Below are 20,898 nucleotides of genomic sequence, written 5' to 3' on the forward strand. Positions count from 1 at the left end.
ACGGTTTGAAGCATTGGATTGTTGACTTCCTAAGCTTTGAAATGGTATATAGCATGTAGAAAATGGACTTCGGGAAGTGCTCCAAAAATGCGAAGGAAGACTGCAGCTGCAGTCCTCTGTTTTCTTCACTCTTTTCTCCTCTTTGCTTCTCTCCTTGCATACTTTGAACGACTTTAGCAAAGGGCTATGGAGCTCCAAATCTTGGTTCTTCATGAATTTGAGCTCTTCATTGCTTTGCCATGGATTCCAAATAACTCTCCTCAATCTCATAATGCTTTGGTGATCAAAATACTAACAAAAACACCAAAACTTACACATTTTGATTAGAATTGATTGAAAGGGGCCTTAACATGCTAATTGGGTTAAAAGGCACTAACTACTACTCAAAAGTGTTTAAAAGGATTAATTAAAGGCTATCAAATAGCACTTTTTGAGTAGTAATCATATAGTAGGGACTGTATCCAGGTGAATTTAGCAACAATATCTTTGCTAGACTTCTATGATTAATTAGCCTTTGTGCTCAATCTAGAACCAAAATGTTTTTTTTTTTTTTGTTTTTGTTTCTTTAAATGCCAAGCTATTAAGCTTGAGATAAGAGAAACACAATAGCCTGATGTTGATCTTTTATCATCAAGGTCGCAAGTACAATGTCCAACCAAATCAAGATTTTTAGATCTTTGTGGATGTAAACTAGATCGAAAATCCCATTCAAGGATCTTAAAATTATTTTTACTACTTTCCAATGTGACTTTAAGGAATTTTGCTTAAGTTGACAAACCCCGTTAACACTATAAGCTATTTAAGGTCTAGTTATGATTCCTATTACTAGGAATCCTAGGTTACATTGTTCCTTATCGTGTCTCTATAGGGAATACATATTGTCACGAATCTCCATCAATAATGACCTAATCTATATGGATATATGACCATATTAGGGTCTTATCTATCGATTAAAGTCTGTTATTAATTTCAATAGAGACTCAATATTTTCTCAAGGTTGTGTGTCCATGTAATATATAAGCTTGGTAAATCATGCTAATCTAATAGCCTTACGTCATGATTCACTGTAGGTCCTGTGTAATGTGTAACGATATACACTAGTGTACTCACTATGGGAAACCCATCATAATAACCAAGATAAGTTATCCCTCAAATTAGGAGGTAGTACAGTACAACCTCTATTGGATTACTCAATTGCTCAATCCATAGATTAACTGTAAACTACTTACCATCTTACAAGGAACTTATAACTTATATCTTTAATGCAACTTCTAATGCACCTAAGTCATATACAATGCAAGTGATATAGGTTTGAATGCTTAAATCAATATAAGTGCAAACGATTGATAGAAAAGTGGAAGTTCATGTCTAACCTTGTTACATTATATCTTGCTTTTAAAGACTCCATATCAACAATTACATATTATGGAGCATCAATGATTGACCTATATCACACCACACATTCTCCATAAGATAACTACTAGAAGCTAAAAACTTCACTCCACTAGTCATAGGAGTGATTTGACCTATGGCATATTGCATCTTTGCCTTATAAAGCAAATCTATGGTTTGGGAGAGGACTAACCTTTCATTGGTACATTGTACCTGAATGCCAATAGTTTACACTCCTAGATCCTTTAGAGAAAATTCCTTATTCAAACTAGTAATAAGACTAGTAACAATTGTGTTATCATTGCCTGTAATCAATATACCATCCATATAGACAAGCACAAATGTGGAATAACTTAATGTAATTCTAATGAACAACAATTAGTCTGATCAAGTTGAAATAAAACCAAAAGATTGTTAGACAATGTGTAGTTTTGGAAACTAGTCTTGTAGGGTTTGGTTTAGTCCATAAAGAGCCTTATTCAACCTGTAAATTAAATAATGAGACTCAGTGTTAACAAATCTTGGAGGCTACTCTATAAAGATCTCTACTTGAAGAATGACATTTAAGAAAACATTGTTTACATCCAACTGTTGAATTGTCCAACTCCTTGTCAAAGTTATTATTAGCGATATTTTAATGAAGGCATGCTTCAATATTGGGATGAAAGTCTCGTTAAAATATAACCCTATGTACCATTTGACTAAACCACTTGACTTCTAGTCATGCCTTGTAGTTTTGTATTGAGCCATGAAGATTTTATTTCACCATAAAGATATTAATTTTAAAGTAAAAAAAAATACGGACCTAAATACAAATAAAAAGGACTTACTACTACAAATAAATGAGATATAATCCTATTAAATTATTTTTGGTATGTGACCATATTAGATTCACCATCATTTTTCTAATAAAAAAATTATTTTTCAATACTATAGAATGCCACAAAAGTTCTATTTAACCATCTACATTCATGTTTATGTGAAAAGTTCTTATACATGATCCCCTTATTGCAAATAGAAGTATGTTGTGTCACTAGAAGCTTTAATACAAACAGCGTTAGTTCAAGAACATAAAGATAATATAATTCACACAAAGGTACATAAGGTTTTAACATGGTTTGACCAAATGCCTACATCCACGGATGAAAGAGAATCATTTCACTATACCATAGAGAATATTACAAAGGATAGAATTAGATACAATTATTGGGTTCCTAAAACATCCCATGTTTTCCCACTCTTTATATCTACACCTTAAACCATGAGTCCCTTGCTCGATTGAGTGCCTCCTATTCTTCCTCACATTTTTATCCACTTGCATAGTTTTTACAAGCACATATTTATCTCATAACTTTTTCTTGTCATGACCTAAAATATTTATACAAATATTTTTAATAACTTTTTTTTATTTTACAAGGAAATCTAATATTATAATGGTACATTAACTTAGAAAAAACTCTATATAATATTCTTTGTAAAAAATAAATCTTTACTAATTAGGAATTTAGGACATTTCCCAACAAAATAAGTAATTGCAACAATCATATCACAAAAATATGTTCAGTGGGGTGTTCTTGTGGCTAAAAAGTTAAATTTTATGTAATAGACATAAAGTTATAGTTTGCCTCCAAAAATATTCATGTTATTGTAAATTTTGATCTATTTTTTTTTATAAAACTAAAGGTGTTTTAATGTTGCATTTTATAAAAAAAAACCATCCAAAATTCTATTGGCAAAAGGTAACATTTCCCCTCACTTCTCTTGACTTTTCTCCCATTTTTCTATGATCATTTATGGGGCCCTTCCTTAAGTTAGATATTTGAGATATAGGCTATTTGCAAAGATGCCAACACAGGTGTGTTAACAAGATTATGTGATTTTCAGAGAATTCTAATGAAATCATCCTTATGATCTTGCATAATTTGGGTATAAGATAAGAATGCACAACCACATTAATTTTATCAAAATAATAATTAATCAATGCACATGTGGACTGTGTGCAACATATGATATACAACATTTTAGACGTATTGCTTCCCATGAATCATGTAAGCATTCAAATCTACGGAAACCCAATTAATTAATCGAACAAGTCACACGAGACTGCACTGATTTAATCGACTCCACTACTACCTTTTTCCAAGGAATTGCCTAGAAGTTACACTCCTCTTTTCAATTTTCATCAAACCACTTGGTAGTGTTTTAAGGATAACTTCAACACTATTTTGAGGTTAATTGACTCATCACCTTACTTTACCTTGCCTTCCAAAGGATTGTATGCTTGGTTTAGTTATAGTTTTTTTTTTTTTTTTTTTTTTTTTTTTTTTTTTTTTTTTTTTTTTTAAATTTCTTAAAATAGTAAAAACTGTTTTTCAAAAATAAAAAGTGTAAAATCTTGTTCAATTGAAGACTATTTTTTAAAACTAAAATGTGTAAAATCTTGTTTGGTCTATAGTTTTTGTTCACATGAAAAATGTTAGGTATATTATTATAAAGAACAATATTATTGCATATATATATATATTATGATTTACACATTATTATTATATGCTTGGTTTCAAAAAAATTTGAGGAAAAATGTGGAGAAAAGAAAAATAGGAAGGAAAAATATAAGAAAAGAGAAAATGAAAAAAAAAAAAAAATTATGTTTATATGTTCCTTCTTGCTCATTTAACTTATTTTAATTTTTTATATATAAAATTAAATATTTTATATGGTAAAATCAAATACAAGGTAATCATTTTCTTTATCATTTTTTTCTTTTTTAATATTTTCTTGGAACCTTGTGCAAATAAAAGTTAATAATAACATTTTTCACCTTGTAAAATCCAATCATCTAATATTCATTAATGAGATTAGTTATTTATTTTTGATTTGTAGTAACTTATTATTGTTTTAATTTTGAAAAATAAAAATAAATTAATTGGTAAAAAAATGAAATATCTTAAAATTTAATTTATTTTCAATTTGAAATTGAAAATAGTTTACAACATAAAGAAAGAGCAATTGATATAATTTTGTTTCTTAATTCTCAATGTCACATCCTAATAAGTTATAATTGGACATAGAACCTAAATAATACACAAAATTAATAAAAATATCATAAGTAAATTGAACATAAATTTAAATGATAAATTGTTAACACAATACATTACCCTTTTGACACAATTGGCTTCCAATGGTGTCGTGGTGTAGTTGGTTATCACGTCAGTCTAACACACTGAAGGTCTCCGGTTCAAGTTCGGGCGACGCCAATGAATAATTTTCTTTTTATTGTTTATTATTATTATTATTATTATTTTACCTAAGGATACACCTCCTTTTGATTTTTCATTCATGTTTGAATATAGTTAAAGTGTTAAGCATCTTCACTTTATAACTAAAAACATTTTTGGATGAATTTTTCCTTTTATAAAAAATAATTATTATATTCGTTACTACTTTTTAATAATAAAGATAAGATATTTGAAAAGTACTCAATGTATTAAGTTTCTTTAATGTATTTTTACTTCATAACTAAAAATATTTTAAAATTGGTAATTGGATGAATTTTTCCTTCTATAAAAAAAATATTATTATGGTCGTTATTCATTATTTTTTTATAATAAAGATAAGACATTTTTACTTCATTGTTGATGTATTAAGGTTGGTTGGCAGTTTAAAATTGGCAACATACTTTTTTGGCTCTTATAACTATTAGTTCAACTTTATATTACTTCAAAGTTGCCTTCAAAATATCTCAATATCAATTTTATTTGAGATATATATGCATTTGAAATATATGATTATTATGTGAAATCTTTTAGAATGACTAAATATATGATTATTATGTATGTATTATGGACAAAATGGTAGAAAAACAAAGTCAATATTAGGTTTTTCATTAGGAATGTTTGAACACCCTATAGGGAGCATTCAAACATTAAACCCGACATTGAAATGCTCCATGTAGAGCATTTGAATGTTAGTCAATTTTTCTTTAAGTTATCTTTTCAACTTCATTATTCAGGGGTAGTTTGGTAAATTAAAGATATGCTTATTTTCCAAAACTAGCCCAAGGTTTTTTCAAGTTATTTTGTTGAAATTTGTGACCCCAGATAATCATTCATTAAACTCGAGCTTTCATTTCTCAAAGCTTTCGAGATTTATTTTCAAATTACCTATTGGTTGTAAAAAAGGTGTGAGACTTACATAGGATAGAACCTCAATAAGGACTATGAGGGATCTACTAAGGAGCATGAGAGAGTGCTGCATCAAGGATGTGTAAGAAGAGTGTAGGATTTGTTGATCATCTAATATTCATTGATAGGATTAGTTATTATTATTTTAATTTTTAAAAACAAAAATAAATTAATTTATAAAAATTAAAATATATTAAAATTTGATTTATTTTCTATTGGAACTGAAAATAATTTACAATAAAAAGAAATTGTAGTTGATATAATTTTGTTTCTTAGTTAACAAACTCATTGGATTGTTAATGTTAACCCCTAAGAAGTTACACTTAACCATAGAAGCCTAAATAATACATAAAATTGATAACAATATTGATGGATTAACCTTTTGACACAATGGGCTTCCAATGGTGTTGTGCTATCATTGTTTATCACGCTAGTTTAACACACTGAAGGTGTTTGGTTCAAGTTTGAGCAATGCTAATGAATAATTTTCTTTTTCTTTTTCTCATTTCTTTATTTTTGCCAAAAGATACACCTTCTTTTGTTTTTTTTTTTTTCTAAAACAAAAAATAATAGTTAATCTTATATGAAATATAAAAACTTTAAATAGAGACTTAGTTTATTATCTTAAAAAATGTTTTAATTTTTTTTTTTTAAATTTGACCTAGTAAACATTTTATTTATTTATTTTTTAAAAATTATTTTTTAGTCTCTATTTATCATCTAAAAATTTGAGCTAGTAGAGGAATCTAGATATTGAATTATTGATAATTAATTTGCGAGTCAATTTGCTAATTCCTCATCCTCAAATCTTTCTCCTCCTCAAATCAATCCTTCCCATGGGTTATTATCTCAACGAATAAGTCTGGTCACCTTTTGCTAGATTACATATTGTAAAAGATTGTTGATCTTGAATTATTGATGGGTGAATTATCTTTTAATATTTTGTCAAGAATATTCACTAAAGAAATCTTGTTAGGTCAAATTGTGAATTCTATGGTAATATTTCATAATAATCATCTTTATTTTCTAGATTAAATCCAAAAGTAAGGTCTTTTGAGTCATTTGAATCACTTCCTATTATTAAAAGAGTTTTTTGCTTATATTTTTTAAGTTTCCTTTTACTCATTAGAGTGGAAATATTGTCATATTGTAGACAAATTTTCACATGAAATTAAAGGCAAAAACCAACTTCAAAGATTCCTAGCATGCCCTAATTATGTGTCTAACTTTTACCCAAATTTAAGAAAATGGTCAAACTATTGTATAATAGACTTAAAAAGAATTTTCCCCTTCAAACTCTAACAAATATTGGGATAATAAGAAAAGTCAAGACTCAAGTTAAACATTAATTATATTGTCTAAATATTTTAGACACAAAAGTTTTTATAATAGGAGAAACAGATGCTTCTATTGAAGGATAAGTATTAAAACAAAAATTAAGAGATCAAGAAAAAATTGTTAAATTTCATTCACAAATATGGACAAGATTATAGTTAAATTACTCAATTATTAAAAAAGAGATTTTGTCAATTATTTTATGCATACAACAATGTCAAGATGATTTTTGTAATGAATAATTTCTTTTAAGAGTTTATTGCAAAAGTGTAAAAGAAATTATTTAAAAGATTGTTAAAAATCTAGTTTTAAAATATATTTTTGCTAGATGACAAATGATTTAATATCTATTTTTTTAATTTTCAAATAGAATTTATTAAAGAAATTTCAAATTCTCTTTTATATCTTCTATGAGAGACTCTTGAAAAGAGATGAGCTTTTCAAAAGCATACTGGTTACTACTCAAAAGGAGCGTATTTTAGATAATAATTCTCATGAGTTTCACATCTTTTGAGTAGTAATTATGCCTAAAAACATTCAATTAACATGTTGTTGCCCTTGCAAGAGTCACTAACAAGTTTTATGAAGTTTTAGAGTTATTTCAAGGTATAATTTTGATAAATTGGTGACCAAAGAGATGAATCAAATTGAAAAGAACAAATAATGTTGATGATGATCCAAATGCATAATGAAAGAGGTAATGCAATTGGTTTGGACCAGGATTTGGGCTAATTAGAGGTAGTTAAGGTGGAATCAAAAGAAGGAAATGGAAGAAATGACAAAGGGAAGCTCAAACACCAAATGTTGCAAATTCACATGATCATATGAAAATTTCTCATGATTGTGTGAAATGGATAAGATGAGGAAAATCAACTACAGGCTAAGGAAGATGTGTAAGTTGATTTCGCATGATCATGATAAAATTTCGGACACTCATGCGAAATGGTCTAGAAAGTGTTTCAACATGCTACAACTACTCACCTTAGAATTTCGCACGATCGTGCGAAATGTGAATATTTTATGCGAAATGTTAAACTTCCAGATTTCTTTGAATTTGGAAGGTTTTAGAAGACCAATGAGAGGTTGCCAAGTGTCCACTTGACCTTGGCCTATAAATAGAAACTTGAATTTCTCATGTAAGGAGCTTTTGGAATACTTTTGATTGTAGAATTTTCGATATTCTCTCTCTTAATAGAATTCTCTATTTTCCTTCATTTTCCCTCATTTTCTCACTAGCCAAACATGCCTTGTGAGACAATCTCCAAGCATGAGTGACTAAATCTCATTTTTTCTTAGAGGAAGGAGGATTTAGAGGTAAGATCCATGGTGAATTAGAGAAATGAGCTTGAATTGTAAAGGTAATTTGATCTAATTGATTGATTATTTGAATTTTGGAGATTTTTCTCTTCAAATTATCTTGAATGACTAATACATTGCAAATTAGATAGATTTATTAAAATTTTAAAGCTAGATTTGATGAGATCAAATAGTTGCATTGTAAGAATAATTGGAAGATGATTTAAGATGAATTGAATATATGATTTGAATTGATCTCTTGGATTAAATAACCTAATTTGAAAAGAAATTAGATCTAGAACTAAAGCTAAATAAAAAATTGATTTAGATGAGAATTTAGATTTTCAATCTAACTTGATGAAAAATAGATCTCAACATCTATTCACCATAAAGATTGTTTTCTAGAAAATCCTAACTCTAAGAGTTTTTTTTCCTTATTGATTTTCTTTTATTTTACATTTTATTGTTCCTCTCAATTTGAAATCATTGTTATTTTGAACTTTTATCATGAATTGTCAAATCAATTTTAATTGATCACAATAATTTCTTTTCCTCCTATTTAAGCCTTAATTACTGAGAATAATCCATTCCAATGGATGACACTTAAGATTGCTATACTAGCATAGCTTTTGCTAAAAAACCTTTTTGATCGGGTAAGAGTTACCTTAACATAGTTGAATTAGGTTATAAATTTTGTTTTGATCTAATAAACGACGAAAAATCAATCGATTGCATCCCCTTCCAAACCAAATTCTTCGAATGAAATAATCATCGTAGAAGAATCTAACTTTGAAAATTAAGAAGAAAAATCCAATATCAATCCTTTTTTTTTTTCCAAATTTTAATTTGACCCCATCTAATTTGAAATTCTTTTCCAATTCCTAAATCTAAACTCTTCTATCAAGACATTCTCTCCTTTTTCTCTTATGCTCAATCTTTACTTACTCCTTTTAGTCAAACCCAATATGTCAAGAAAGATTTCTCTTGATGGTTCTATCTCTTCCCCGTCCCCCTCAAGACTTTCAAAAAAATTTAGAAAACTGTACTAATAATATAAAAAATCCTCCTAGATTTTACTTTTCTCCCATCCTTAGGTAAAACCAATAATTTTATGAACAAATTCTCATTGAATGAAAATCAGTTAAAATCAATCATAAGCTTGATGAAAAGATTTACAAAACAAAGAATTGGTTTTTCAAAAGTCAAAGTTTTCAAGATTTTATCACCAAAAGACTAGAACCACAATTTTTTGACTCCAAAGTTTACCTAATACTGCTTTTTATTTTAGACTAAAGATAATTCATGGTTCTTTTATTTCCATACTAATCTTGAAAAAACCTTTTCTTCAAACTGGTTTTATGAATGGTGGCTCTACTTTTTTGAACACACATTCACATGTAGCAATAAATCCTTAAAGGAACTAAAAAAAATCACCACATATTTTTATCTTGGTTGTCCTTCCTTTTCTCTAATTTTATTCCTCTTACTAATGGATAATTACCTCCATAATTTTGAAGTGCAAAATTGAAGACAAGCACTCGATAATTTTGTATGTCTTCTCTTTATCCTAAGCTTTATTTTGTTTAATACATTTCTTCTAGTGTAACTATGGTTAATATTGTTTGCAATATATATAAAAAATAAAGTCAACCAGGGATAGAGTGCTATAACCAAACCACCTGTCTTGGTTTAACTTTGGGATTAAACATTTCATCATAATCTACTACTTGTATTTGTGAAACCCTTTACAACTAGTCGGGCCTCGAAACATTTAATGGAGCCATCCTCTTTGTACTTAATTTGGAGGAGAGGTTGTGTGACTTGTTTGATAAATTAATTGGGTTGCCGTACATTTTTAATCCTTACAGGATCCATGGAAGCAATAAGTCTAAATTGTGGTATATTATATGCTTCACACATTCCACTTGTGTATTGTTAAATAGTATTTTGATAAAATTTATGTGGTGGTGCATTCTTATCTTATACCCGGATCATGCAAGATCATAAAGATGATTTCACTGGAATTCTATACAAATCACACAATCTTTTGGACACAGTTGTTTTGGCATCTTTCCAGATAGCCTCCTTCACAAATGTCTAACCAAAGAAAGGGCTTGAAAAATTATCATATACAAAGGGGAGAAAAGACAAAAGAAGTAAGGGAATTGTTACCCTTAAAACACCCTTAGTCACTTACTAAAAATAATTCAATTTATGTATACATAGGACTATGTTTCATTTATTTGTAATACTTAAGTTTTATTTATTTATATTTAGATCTCTCTATATATATTTTACTTAAAACTTATTTCTTTATAAATTTATTTAACATTTAAGTAATATATATCAACAACTCACATTGAAAAATGGTATAGATGTAAACATCAAAATTTTTAATGAATTAAATTATGATTAAATTGGCCTTCAAAATTGTGACTTCCCAATTCAACTAAATTTGTGTTTGATAAGTGACGAGTCACACACATTGAACATAAAACATGTATTCAAAAGGTGATACTTGACGAAATTTGGATGGTTACAAAATTTAGATATAGTAATAAAATTAAATCTTCTAATTGAAATAAAAAGAGAATTAAAGATAAATATATATTTCTTTTTGGGCAAATTTCTAAAAGAAAATAAATCTTTCAATCAAACTCAATAGAGAATTAAAAATAAATATTCTTACCGATAAATTTCCTTAATGAAAGACACAAGTTGCCAAAAATCAAAGAACTAAATTCTTTGAATTAAACAACTAAATCTTGAGAGATTCCAAATTTAATTATCTAATTTCACTTATAAAAAATAAATTTTATACAAAAATTAAATTAAAAATAAGGTAATTATTTTAAATTATGATATTAAATTATTTTACTGAACATGTTAATTTAATCTACTTTAAATCATTAAGTTGATTTATCTAACATCCTCTTCATCTATCTTTGGATTGAAAATTCAGTAAATAAATAAAAAAAAATTTCAGATCTTTGTCTAAGAAAACTTTTGAAGAGTGAAAATATTATGGTGGTTCTACTAATAATCATACATGATTAGTTACACAAAGTTTGCGTCATTGGAGTGCCAGAAAGTCGATGTATAAAATTTTGAAAATTGAATTGTGCTTTCCAAAATGAGCATAAAAGTTGGTAACGCTATAAAAACTTCTCAATACTATTAAGTGGATCCATCTCAGCCTTGGACTCCAATATCCATCGTATTTTTGGGACATCAAATACTGCTCTAAAACTACCATAAGTGAACGGAGGGCCTGCAGGCTGCAGCTGAGCCAATTACATGTGGCACAATAATTAATTTATCTACAGTAGTACTAGGAGAGTAGGAATAGCTTAGTGGAGTTCCAGGCACTGCACTTGAAATAATCAATCTCCAAACCTTACAAGATTTTAAAGTAATGAATTCCTATGCACCTTATTTTGAGACCAAATTGAAGAAGAAAATAGAAGTAATCTGATATGAAATGTTTAAGCGTACACAATGAACATAACAAAACCCCAAACCCCAACATAGTTAAACATCAAAAGGAATAATAATAGTCACACAATACCAGAAAGCAAATCTAAATCCAAACAACTGTTTCTCCTGATTTCTTCCATCACCAAGTTCAATCGGAAGCCCCGAACCTTCTTTCATCATCAACAACACCTGGATTAATTCAAAGAGGAGAATTGAAGGAGCTCCTCATCACGTTCAAATACAGCCATCTCTTGTTCTTCAAGAGTAACAAATGCTTCAATTCCACCCCCTTCTCTGGTATCAGTCAAACAGATTATATTCTTTGAACCAACGCCTGTAGGACTTAGCCATATGGGTTTTCCCCATCCAAAGTCGGTTTGGTATAATGAAGACCTACACCAACTAGTGCATCTATACATATTGACATGGTGATTATCGTTGGAATGGGCTGATTTAGCCTCTTCCTTGAACATGAGTCGTATCAGTTCTTGTCCTGTGAAAATTTTCCCATAGGTATCACAGAAATGTGCCCACCCTGCCTTCAACTGACCCACCAAGGCATGAAACTCAATCTCACTCTCTCGTGCAGTGTGTATCCCACAAGTCCAAAGTAAGTTTCCAAAAGACTTCTCTGGCAATGGTGGGACAATCTTTTTCCGCAAGTTCATAATTTGGCGTAGAACAGATGGCTTTAGAGAACCTGAGCTCACTTTAGATGCAGAAACCGCACATCTGTAAATAAGTGCAGCCACAACTTCGGCCCGCGTGGGATTTTCCACTCCAGACTGAGTCGCCATGGCCTTGAGTGCACCTAATTTTACGGCGTCAAATACAAACCTCCTTTTGACCAAATTTCCTTTGTAAGGCTAAGCTTCAGGCATGCTCAATGAATCACCGGGTTGGAAGAAAGTAGTTAACTTAGCGGAGATTTCCTCACCAGATTTAGGTGCCATCGTGGTCCAGTCATTTAAGAAGGCACTTATGCTGTGGGCATCAGCAACCTTGCGTACCGAACGCAGCCCAATCGCAATTCCTCCACAGCTGAAAACGGTGATCTGAATAAGCAGTAAACTGCCCATGTCCGAGCTGTTCGATTGGATTTCCCCTGGCACAAGCAGGTCTAAATCATCCCGAGCCTCCGGATGTTTTAGAAATCCTTCCAGGTGAAAATCAACTCGGGCTTCGGAAAAATAGGCTCCCTCATCGTTGCACTCAACCGTAACTCCATCTTTCATCCTTGCAGCCAGTGGATAGTAATGGGTTGGGGTTTCAGATAGGGATTTCTTGAGCACACTTGATATTTGGGCGACATCAACTGAGTTATCCCCTTCCTTGTTCTGGTAGAAGAAGATGATAGGCACATAAATGCGATTAGCAGTAAGTAGATCTAATAAGGAGAGCTTGTAAATTTTTTTGGAATCTGGGGTGGGAGAGGAGGGTTTGATGGTTTGTCTGGATATTATCTCCAGTTTCATGATTTCCATCACTTGCCAATTGAAACCACCTTCAAAGTTTGCTTAGGTTTTCCTGTATTATATATACAGGATCATGACTACAATTTACATTTAGGAGACAGCTAATGATGATACATATATGCCAAATTCAGTAATACCTCTTGCTTGCCATACCTCCTGAATTCAACGTTGAATAATAAAGGTACTATATATATTCAGATTTTTTATTCTTCTAGCTATAATAAGGTACTTGTGGAGTGCAATGCAAATGTTCTGCACCTATAAGATACATAGTTAAAGAAATAGGTAGTCTTTAAATTAAATCCCAATTTAATATTTTTATTATCTAATTTAGGTTTGACTTTTTATATTTATTTTTTAATGAGAGCAAAAATCTCATACATAGATGAACACAATTGATTTTACAATGTATAACATGGAAAAACCACCAAACAACCAACACTGGAGTAAAAGCCATGGATGGTCTCTCAACTACTAAATATTCAACAAGCTCTTAAAAGCTGCGAGGGGCTTCTATTGCCCTGAAGATGTTAGAAAAGATTTCCTATTTTATGAAGATCTTATAGATGGATTAGTAAAACTTGGCTCTAGTGACTGTATACTTTAAATCCTGTCAATGAGTAGCGGAGCAATTTGGGCATATCATTTTTTCACAAACTAGGGGACTTTAATTTGCCCTGTCATATGAACAAGTTGCTCTTATAAGTGGCATAAGGATTAGTTGCTATTGGTTGTCTTGATTTTAGGGTCTCATATGCAAACATTAGCATAGGCCCACTGCTAGGCTTATCATTTTCTTGAGTGCAAGTGGATTCTAGAATTCCCTTTTGAGACAAGTGTAATACTTCTTGTTCAACCATGTCTTTCTTCATTGCTTAAAAAGGGTTAGGGGGATGTTTGGAATTTTTGAAGCGCCTTGAAAAAAAAAACATAATTATATCAAGAAAATAAATAAATAATTTTCACCTTACTTCAAGTCATGAGTCAGAGCTTGTTCTAGCACCACTAGCTTTCGCGGGATTAGATTCGATTCTTTGATTTCTGAATTTGTTTTCATGCATGGACTTCATGTAGTGTAGTGCAAAATTATTGTCTAGAAGGCATGCCAAAAGTTTGTACATAGAAACAAAAAACTAGTGAATATATTGAAATTTTATTGATTTGTTAAATGTGCTAACCTTTGACTTGGCTTAAGGCCTTGTCTTGAGTTGGCACATGGCTCTTGTCTTGAGTTAGGCTCTAATGGAAAAGCATTGATTGATGACATGAATGCTTGATCTCGAATTGAAAATATAAATATTTGATTTCAAATTGAAAACATGCTTTCTTGATCTCATCTTGGAAACTTTTCAAACTTTATTTTGAGGATTTTCAAACATATTCTTGAAATTTGAATCTTCATATTTGTTCTTGAAATCTTTGAACCTTCAAATTTATTCTTAAAATCTTTGAATTTTGGTGGTGGTTTTCTCTAACTATTAATGTGGCTTGAAAGTTAAGGGGACTCCTTAATTCGATTGAGAAATTTTATTCAACATAATTATATATGTTACACATTGATAATTATCTAAAATTGCTTAATTAATAATTATATTCTTAGTTCTAGAATTATTTAATTTTTTCCGTTATGTGAGGCTTATGTTATATATATATTGATTTATTTTATTTGAAACTATAAATTATACGATGGTAAAATTTAATATGTTATAAGTGTCAATTAATTGAAACGTGATATTATTTGAAATAGTTAATGATACACTTATTTCACATGTTACAAAAGTCTCTTATAATGACTATGAATAGCAACTTTCAAACATGTTGATTTGAGGTTGATTCTTTATATATTCAAGAATCTATGAATAGTTTTTTTTTTTTTTTTTTCTTCTAAATACTATTTTAGAAAATATTATTAAAATATAATTATTTAAAAAGTCAATACAAAAATACAATACATTTCACCCCTAGTTTTATTTTTGTATTCAATTTGTTTTTTTAAACAACGATTCTCATATTTTGAAAAGACAAGCTCACTTTTTATAGTGAGTTCACCTTTAAAAGTTTAAATTCTATTTAAAATAAAAATGTATGATAATTTCAAAATCATTTTTGATGAAATATTTTTTTAAAAAAATTACACTACCTCTACAAAATGCCTATCTATGAATGGGTAGATTTTACCCCATGTATGAACTTTCAGAATCAAATTTAAGTATCTTAAATTGCTTTTAATTACAATTAAAACTCTAATATATAAAATATTATATACAATATTTTCACTAACATATACTACCTAAAATGTTTTAAATAGGAAAAATAATCCATATATACCTCTGTTGTACCATGTTGCCTTGTTGATATGGTATTATTATTATTATTATTATTATTATTATTAATATTATTATTATATGGAATTTAGCTATCCAATAAAATAACTTATTATTTCATTTTATTTTATTTAATTTTTTTTAATAAGACAACAACAAAAAGGGATGGTTATGTCATGTCAACATGTTTATATGGTAGAAAGAAGGTAATTGATACTTCCTCAATGAAATCTTTAATACAAGGCAACCAATTTATTGTATATTCTCTTTTGGTAAGGAATATTATGTGAAATATTACATTGATATTCTTTTGTGAAAATAGATTTTCATATACTAAATGGGAATTTAAAAATATTTCTATAAATTTTAATTTGTGCATATTCAAATATTAACCACGATCCTACTCTGGGATATACAAGGAAACAAGCGTGAGAAAATCTTCAATATTTCATTAAAATCTTTAAAAAAAATGTCATAAAAAATTAACAAATATAGAAAAAAAAAAAGACTGTTTTTGAGAACAGTGGCATGGTTGTGGCTTACAAACCTCGTTCAGAAAGATAACGAGCCTGAGAAAATCTGTAGGGAGGGTTTGGCAACCATGAAACCAGAGATATTATCCAAAGAAACTATCAAACCTTCCTCTCCAACCCCACATTCCCAAAGATGGTACAAGCTCTCCGTATTCGATCAAATGAGTTATGGCGTGTATATTCCCATCATCCTATTCTACACCAGCAATGGCGGTGAAAACCCAGTTGACTTTTCCCATAGATTAAGTGGGCTCAAGAAATCCCTCTCTGAAACTCTAACTCGATACTATCCACTAGCCGGGAGGATTGGGGATGGTGGGAGTATTGAGTGCAATGATAAGGGAGTTGATGTCTTTGAAGCCCGGATGGACTGTCATCTGCAAGGATTTCTAAATCATCCTGAGTTTGAGGCTCTGAACCTGCTTGCTCAAGGTCAAATCCAGTGTGACAACTTAGATTTGAGCAGTACATTGATCGTTCAGATCACCTTCTTCGATTGCGGGGGAATGGCCATTGGGGTGTCTATGTCACACAAGGTTGCTGATATATCCTCCATGAGCGCCTTCTTAAATGACTGGGCCACGATGGCACGGCAATCAGGTAAAGAAGAAATCTCCGCTCAGTTCATCACTTCATTCTTCCCACCTCATGATTCATTAGACATACCTGAGTATGTGCCAAGGAAAATAAATCGTGTGGTAAGGAGGTTTGTATTCAATGCCTCAAAGTTAGATGCACTCAAGACCTTGGCTACTAGCCATGGAGTAGAAAATCCCACACGGGTCCAAGTTGTAACTGCACTACTATATAAATGTGCCGATGCTGCATCTAGAGCAGTCTCAGATTCACCGAGGGCATCGGACTTGGTACAAATGGTGAACCTGCGCAGACTAGTAATCCCGCCATTGCCAGACAAGTCCTTTGGAAACTTGGTTTGGTGCTTTTCAATATCTGCCACCGAGGAGGGTGAAGTTGAGTTCCATGACTTGGTGGCCCAGTTGAAGGAAGGGATAGCAGGTTTTCGTCTTACCTATGGAATAAGTTTTAGTTGGTATGAATTGTCCCGGCTGGTTTCTGAGTTTAGGAAAGCATCTGCAAGCTCATTCAAGAGAAAGGGGAATATGGTTAGATTTACATGTACTAGCTGGTGTAGGTCCCCATTATACCAAGTGGATTTTGGGTGGGGAAAACCCGTATGGATTAGCTGCACAAATGTTATGTGGAATACCTTTATTTTGATGGATACTAGAAATGGAGATGGAATAGAAGCGTTGGTTAGTCTTGAAGAACAAAACATGAACGTATTTGAACATGATGAGGAGCTCCTTCGATTCGCCTCTTTGAATCCAAATGCTTTTGAAGCCCCTTGAGAGGCCCTTTTCTTATAGTGAACTCTTCATTTCGTGATTATAATTTTTCCTTCATTTGAATATCCCCTATTGATTCAAGCAGTTATTTGAATATGTTTTTATTTAACAAAGTAATTATGCCAAAATTATAATCATCAGTTGATATTATAATGTTCAGGTCTATATAAAAAAATGTCTCTTATCCTGAATACTACGTTATTAAGTAGTAAACTTTGGTTTTTGTCACAAGATGAAATACCTAGGAAATAGATGACTGTAAATTTAAAGGTCCAAATTGAAGAACAGCAACCTGCATGAAGTACCTAGAAAATCAAGCTTGAACAAATCGTATTGAGAGATGAAGTAGCTAGGAAAATGATGACTGTAAATTTAGAGGTTTAAATTGAAGAACACCAAACAAGTCCTTTCGACTCTATTTAAAGAGTTGGGTATACCTAATCGAAACATGTATCTCTTGCAATATGTCATATCTCCATTGTTGATTCCTTGGCATCAAATCTCATTTTACATATCTGCATGAAGCATACTGATATAAATTATCATTTTGTCCAAGAACATGTCATGTGCCATGATTTGGATATTTGTTATGTTCTGCTGCATGAATAAACTATTCTAACTAAAGGTTTCCCTGCTGATAAATTTGAGGGGCTCTACAATTTCATCGTTCATTATTTGATTTGAGGGAATCCTAAGCCATCATCATTTGGTTCGAGGGGTGGTTAACCTCCATTACAAGAACAAGAAAAGAAAAAATAGTTAACACATCTACTATAATTTGCCTTTTAAGTGCTCCAATAATTGGGACATAATTTCTCCCTTTTATGTTATATCAAGAGGATATCTAGCAATTACACTGTTGCGGTAGAGCCTTCCTATCGGATTAAGCAATGTATCAGAAGTGCTCGAGACTTGTTCCATAGCATCTCTAGAGAATGATATATTAGTAGCAGGTTTTACCATATATTAGCAGAATAACATGCTATAAAGAAAGTACTAGATACTTTCTTGCCACACCTCCTATAATGCCTTGATTTCCTCCCTATAATATGCTCTATCTTATCATCAAATCGTAATCCCTTAACTTTCCTTTATAATCTGTTCTATTGTATTAAGTTTTGGACATACATACAGACATTTTGTTAAAGTAAGGGGAAAACACATAAACAACTATATAAAGAAAAATATTGTCTTCTCTTACTCTTTATTCAACTATTAAACAACCTCTTATTTTTAAATACCAACACCTAAAAAAAATTGAAACTCCTAATTAATTAAAAAAGAAAAAGAAAAAAGAAATTAAGAGCATATTTGGTTGTGTGATTTAAAAACAATTTTCTATTTTTGAAAACAAAAAACTATCTTTAAAAATTTCTAATACTATTTAACCATTATTCTCTAAAAACAATTTTTAAAAACAAAGTGAAATAAATTAAAAACAATTTTTAGAGAACAAGTAAGAGTTGTTTTCACTAGTTTTTAAAAAATAAAAAGAAAACATGGACTGTTTGACCATGTTTTTTTAAATTGTTTTTAAGATAAAAAATAAAAAAATAGTTTTTAAAAACAAGTTTTAGAAAACATGGCAAAATGGGCTCTAAGTTAACCACTCAAACTAAAAATATTACTATTGATTTTTGAAGAACCAAATCATATCCTAATTTTTGGAAATTAACTTCCCAAAATTAAGTTTATTTTCCTATGTGTCCCTTTATATTTGATTTGTTACTTTAAATAGCATTCTTAGCCTACTAAAACATTCAAACTTGTGACATTTGTAAAAATATCACTGATTTATTTATTTATTTTTTATGATCTCTCTCTAATACTATGATACCTTGTATTGATGTGACTGTTTCAATCATGGAACACTAGATTTTTTGATAATGCTCACTTATTTGTTGTCTACATAGATCTGTATTTGTTTTTCTAGTGGTAAACCTTTAACATATTTTTAAGTCAAATTACATAACAAATGCACAATGTTGCCTAATCAATTTTGACTTCATAAGTTGAAAATGTTACAATAGGTTACTTTTTTGAAGTGCAAATGAATGTGATATCTCTCAATAAAAAAACACAAAGTTGGCGATGCTCTTTCAATCATCAAAGTCTCTAGTATCCGAAGCACTATTGGTACAAAGGCAACAAGCTTAAAATTATTTGGAAGTGAATAATATAAGCAATAATAAGGTGTATCTTCAATGCATAGGAATTCTTTTTGTGATCTTTATGTGAGTCATCATCAGTACTGCTTTGTTATAATGACTAACAAGCCTAACTCCAAAAAGAATAGCCAACCTTGCATAAGTCAAGTAGCATAGGCTTCCAACTAAAATCTTATATTGTATTGATTCCTTCTTTATATCTTAACAATTTAACTTCATATTCTATTGGTGTACATATATTCATGTTGCCTAATCAATTTTGACTTCATAAGTTGAAAATGTTACAATAGGTTACTTTTTTGAAGTGCAAATGAATGTGATATCTCTCAATAAAAAAACACAAAGTTGGCGATGCTCTTTCAATCATCAAAGTCTCTAGTATCCTAAGCACTATCGGTACAAAGCCAACAAGCTTAAAATTATTTGGAAGTGAATAATATAAGCTATAATAAGGTGCATCTTCAATGCATCAAGCTAGGAATTCTTTTTGTGATCTTTATGTGAGTCATCATTAGTGCTTCGTTATAATGACTAACAAGTCTAACTCCAAAAAGAATAGCTAACCTTACATAAGTCACATAGCATAGGCTTCCAACTAAAATCTTATATCATATTGATTCCTTCTTTATATCTTAACAATTTAACTTCATATTCTATTGTTGTATGTATATTCATGTTAGACTTCTTGACAATTAATTTCTTTTGCACAACCTTCTTGAGAAATAAAAATGTCCTTTTAGGTTTTATTCACTTCTATGCCAAGGTGGTATGACATGCAACCAATGTTAGTCATCTCACATTCTTAAGGCATTACTTCTTTGAACTATTGAAACATGAATGAATTATAAATTCTAGTGAAGAATAAATGAATCAACATACAAAAAAAAGTTATGTATTACATTTTTCATTCCTTTATGTAGAGAGCATGCTTAGAAGGACATTAATAAAATTATTCTTTTAAAAATATTTGTCAATTCTACTATTCCATACTCTTGGGCCTTTTTCTCATGTCCTGTTACCACATTAGCATGGGTTGTTCTACATACACTTCTTTAAGATGCTCATTCAAAAAGGTAAATTTTACATCTATTTGAAAAAAGTCTTCAAACATATTATTAATCTTATAGTTTTGAATTTCCCTTCATTATCTCTATATCCCCAGTTTTCAAAAAATTCTCAATTTTATCCAATAGAAAAGCTTTACAACTTCACCGTCACAGCCTTATCTTCATACTCTTCCACATCCCTCTTCACTAACTTAAACCCATTTTATTCCCTCTTGGGTTCAATAGTCGAAATTCAGGTTACTACAAATTTAGACTCTTGATTTGGGGATAGATAAAAGATTAT

At 30.3% G+C, this 20,898-nt stretch overlaps 3 protein-coding genes and 1 non-coding gene across 4 annotated transcripts; 2 read left to right on the top strand and 2 right to left on the bottom strand.

The window, feature by feature from the left end:
* Window positions 1-4,572: 4,572 nt before the first annotated feature.
* Window positions 4,573-4,646, top strand: TRNAV-AAC. Its single transcript has one exon. It is a non-coding gene; the product is annotated as a tRNA-Val (tRNA).
* Window positions 4,647-11,875: 7,229 nt separating this feature from the next.
* Window positions 11,876-12,478, bottom strand: LOC117920733 (tabersonine-19-hydroxy-O-acetyltransferase-like). Its single transcript, XM_034838336.1, has one exon. The coding sequence runs from the start codon at window positions 12,476-12,478 to the stop codon at window positions 11,876-11,878; it is 603 nt and encodes a 200-aa protein (XP_034694227.1).
* Window positions 12,479-12,547: 69 nt separating this feature from the next.
* LOC117920742 ((13S,14R)-1,13-dihydroxy-N-methylcanadine 13-O-acetyltransferase AT1-like) lies at window positions 12,548-13,165 on the bottom strand. The gene has a single exon (XM_034838348.1). The coding sequence runs from the start codon at window positions 13,163-13,165 to the stop codon at window positions 12,548-12,550; it is 618 nt and encodes a 205-aa protein (XP_034694239.1).
* A 2,916-nt stretch (window positions 13,166-16,081) lies between these two features.
* LOC117920750 (stemmadenine O-acetyltransferase-like) lies at window positions 16,082-17,383 on the top strand. Its single transcript, XM_034838360.1, has one exon. The coding sequence runs from the start codon at window positions 16,082-16,084 to the stop codon at window positions 17,381-17,383; it is 1,302 nt and encodes a 433-aa protein (XP_034694251.1).
* The last annotated feature ends 3,515 nt before the right edge of the window (window positions 17,384-20,898 follow it).

Source organism: Vitis riparia, chromosome 1, assembly GCF_004353265.1.
Source record: "Vitis riparia cultivar Riparia Gloire de Montpellier isolate 1030 chromosome 1, EGFV_Vit.rip_1.0, whole genome shotgun sequence".
NCBI classification, from domain to species: domain Eukaryota; kingdom Viridiplantae; phylum Streptophyta; class Magnoliopsida; order Vitales; family Vitaceae; genus Vitis; species Vitis riparia.

Coding starts and splice junctions, on each gene's coding strand:
- LOC117920750 (XM_034838360.1), top strand. CDS start 16,082: ATGAAACCAGAGATATTATCCAAAGAAACTATCAAACCTTCCTCTCCA.
- LOC117920742 (XM_034838348.1), bottom strand. CDS start 13,165: ATGGAAATCATGAAACTGGAGATAATATCCAGACAAACCATCAAACCC.
- LOC117920733 (XM_034838336.1), bottom strand. CDS start 12,478: ATGGCGACTCAGTCTGGAGTGGAAAATCCCACGCGGGCCGAAGTTGTG.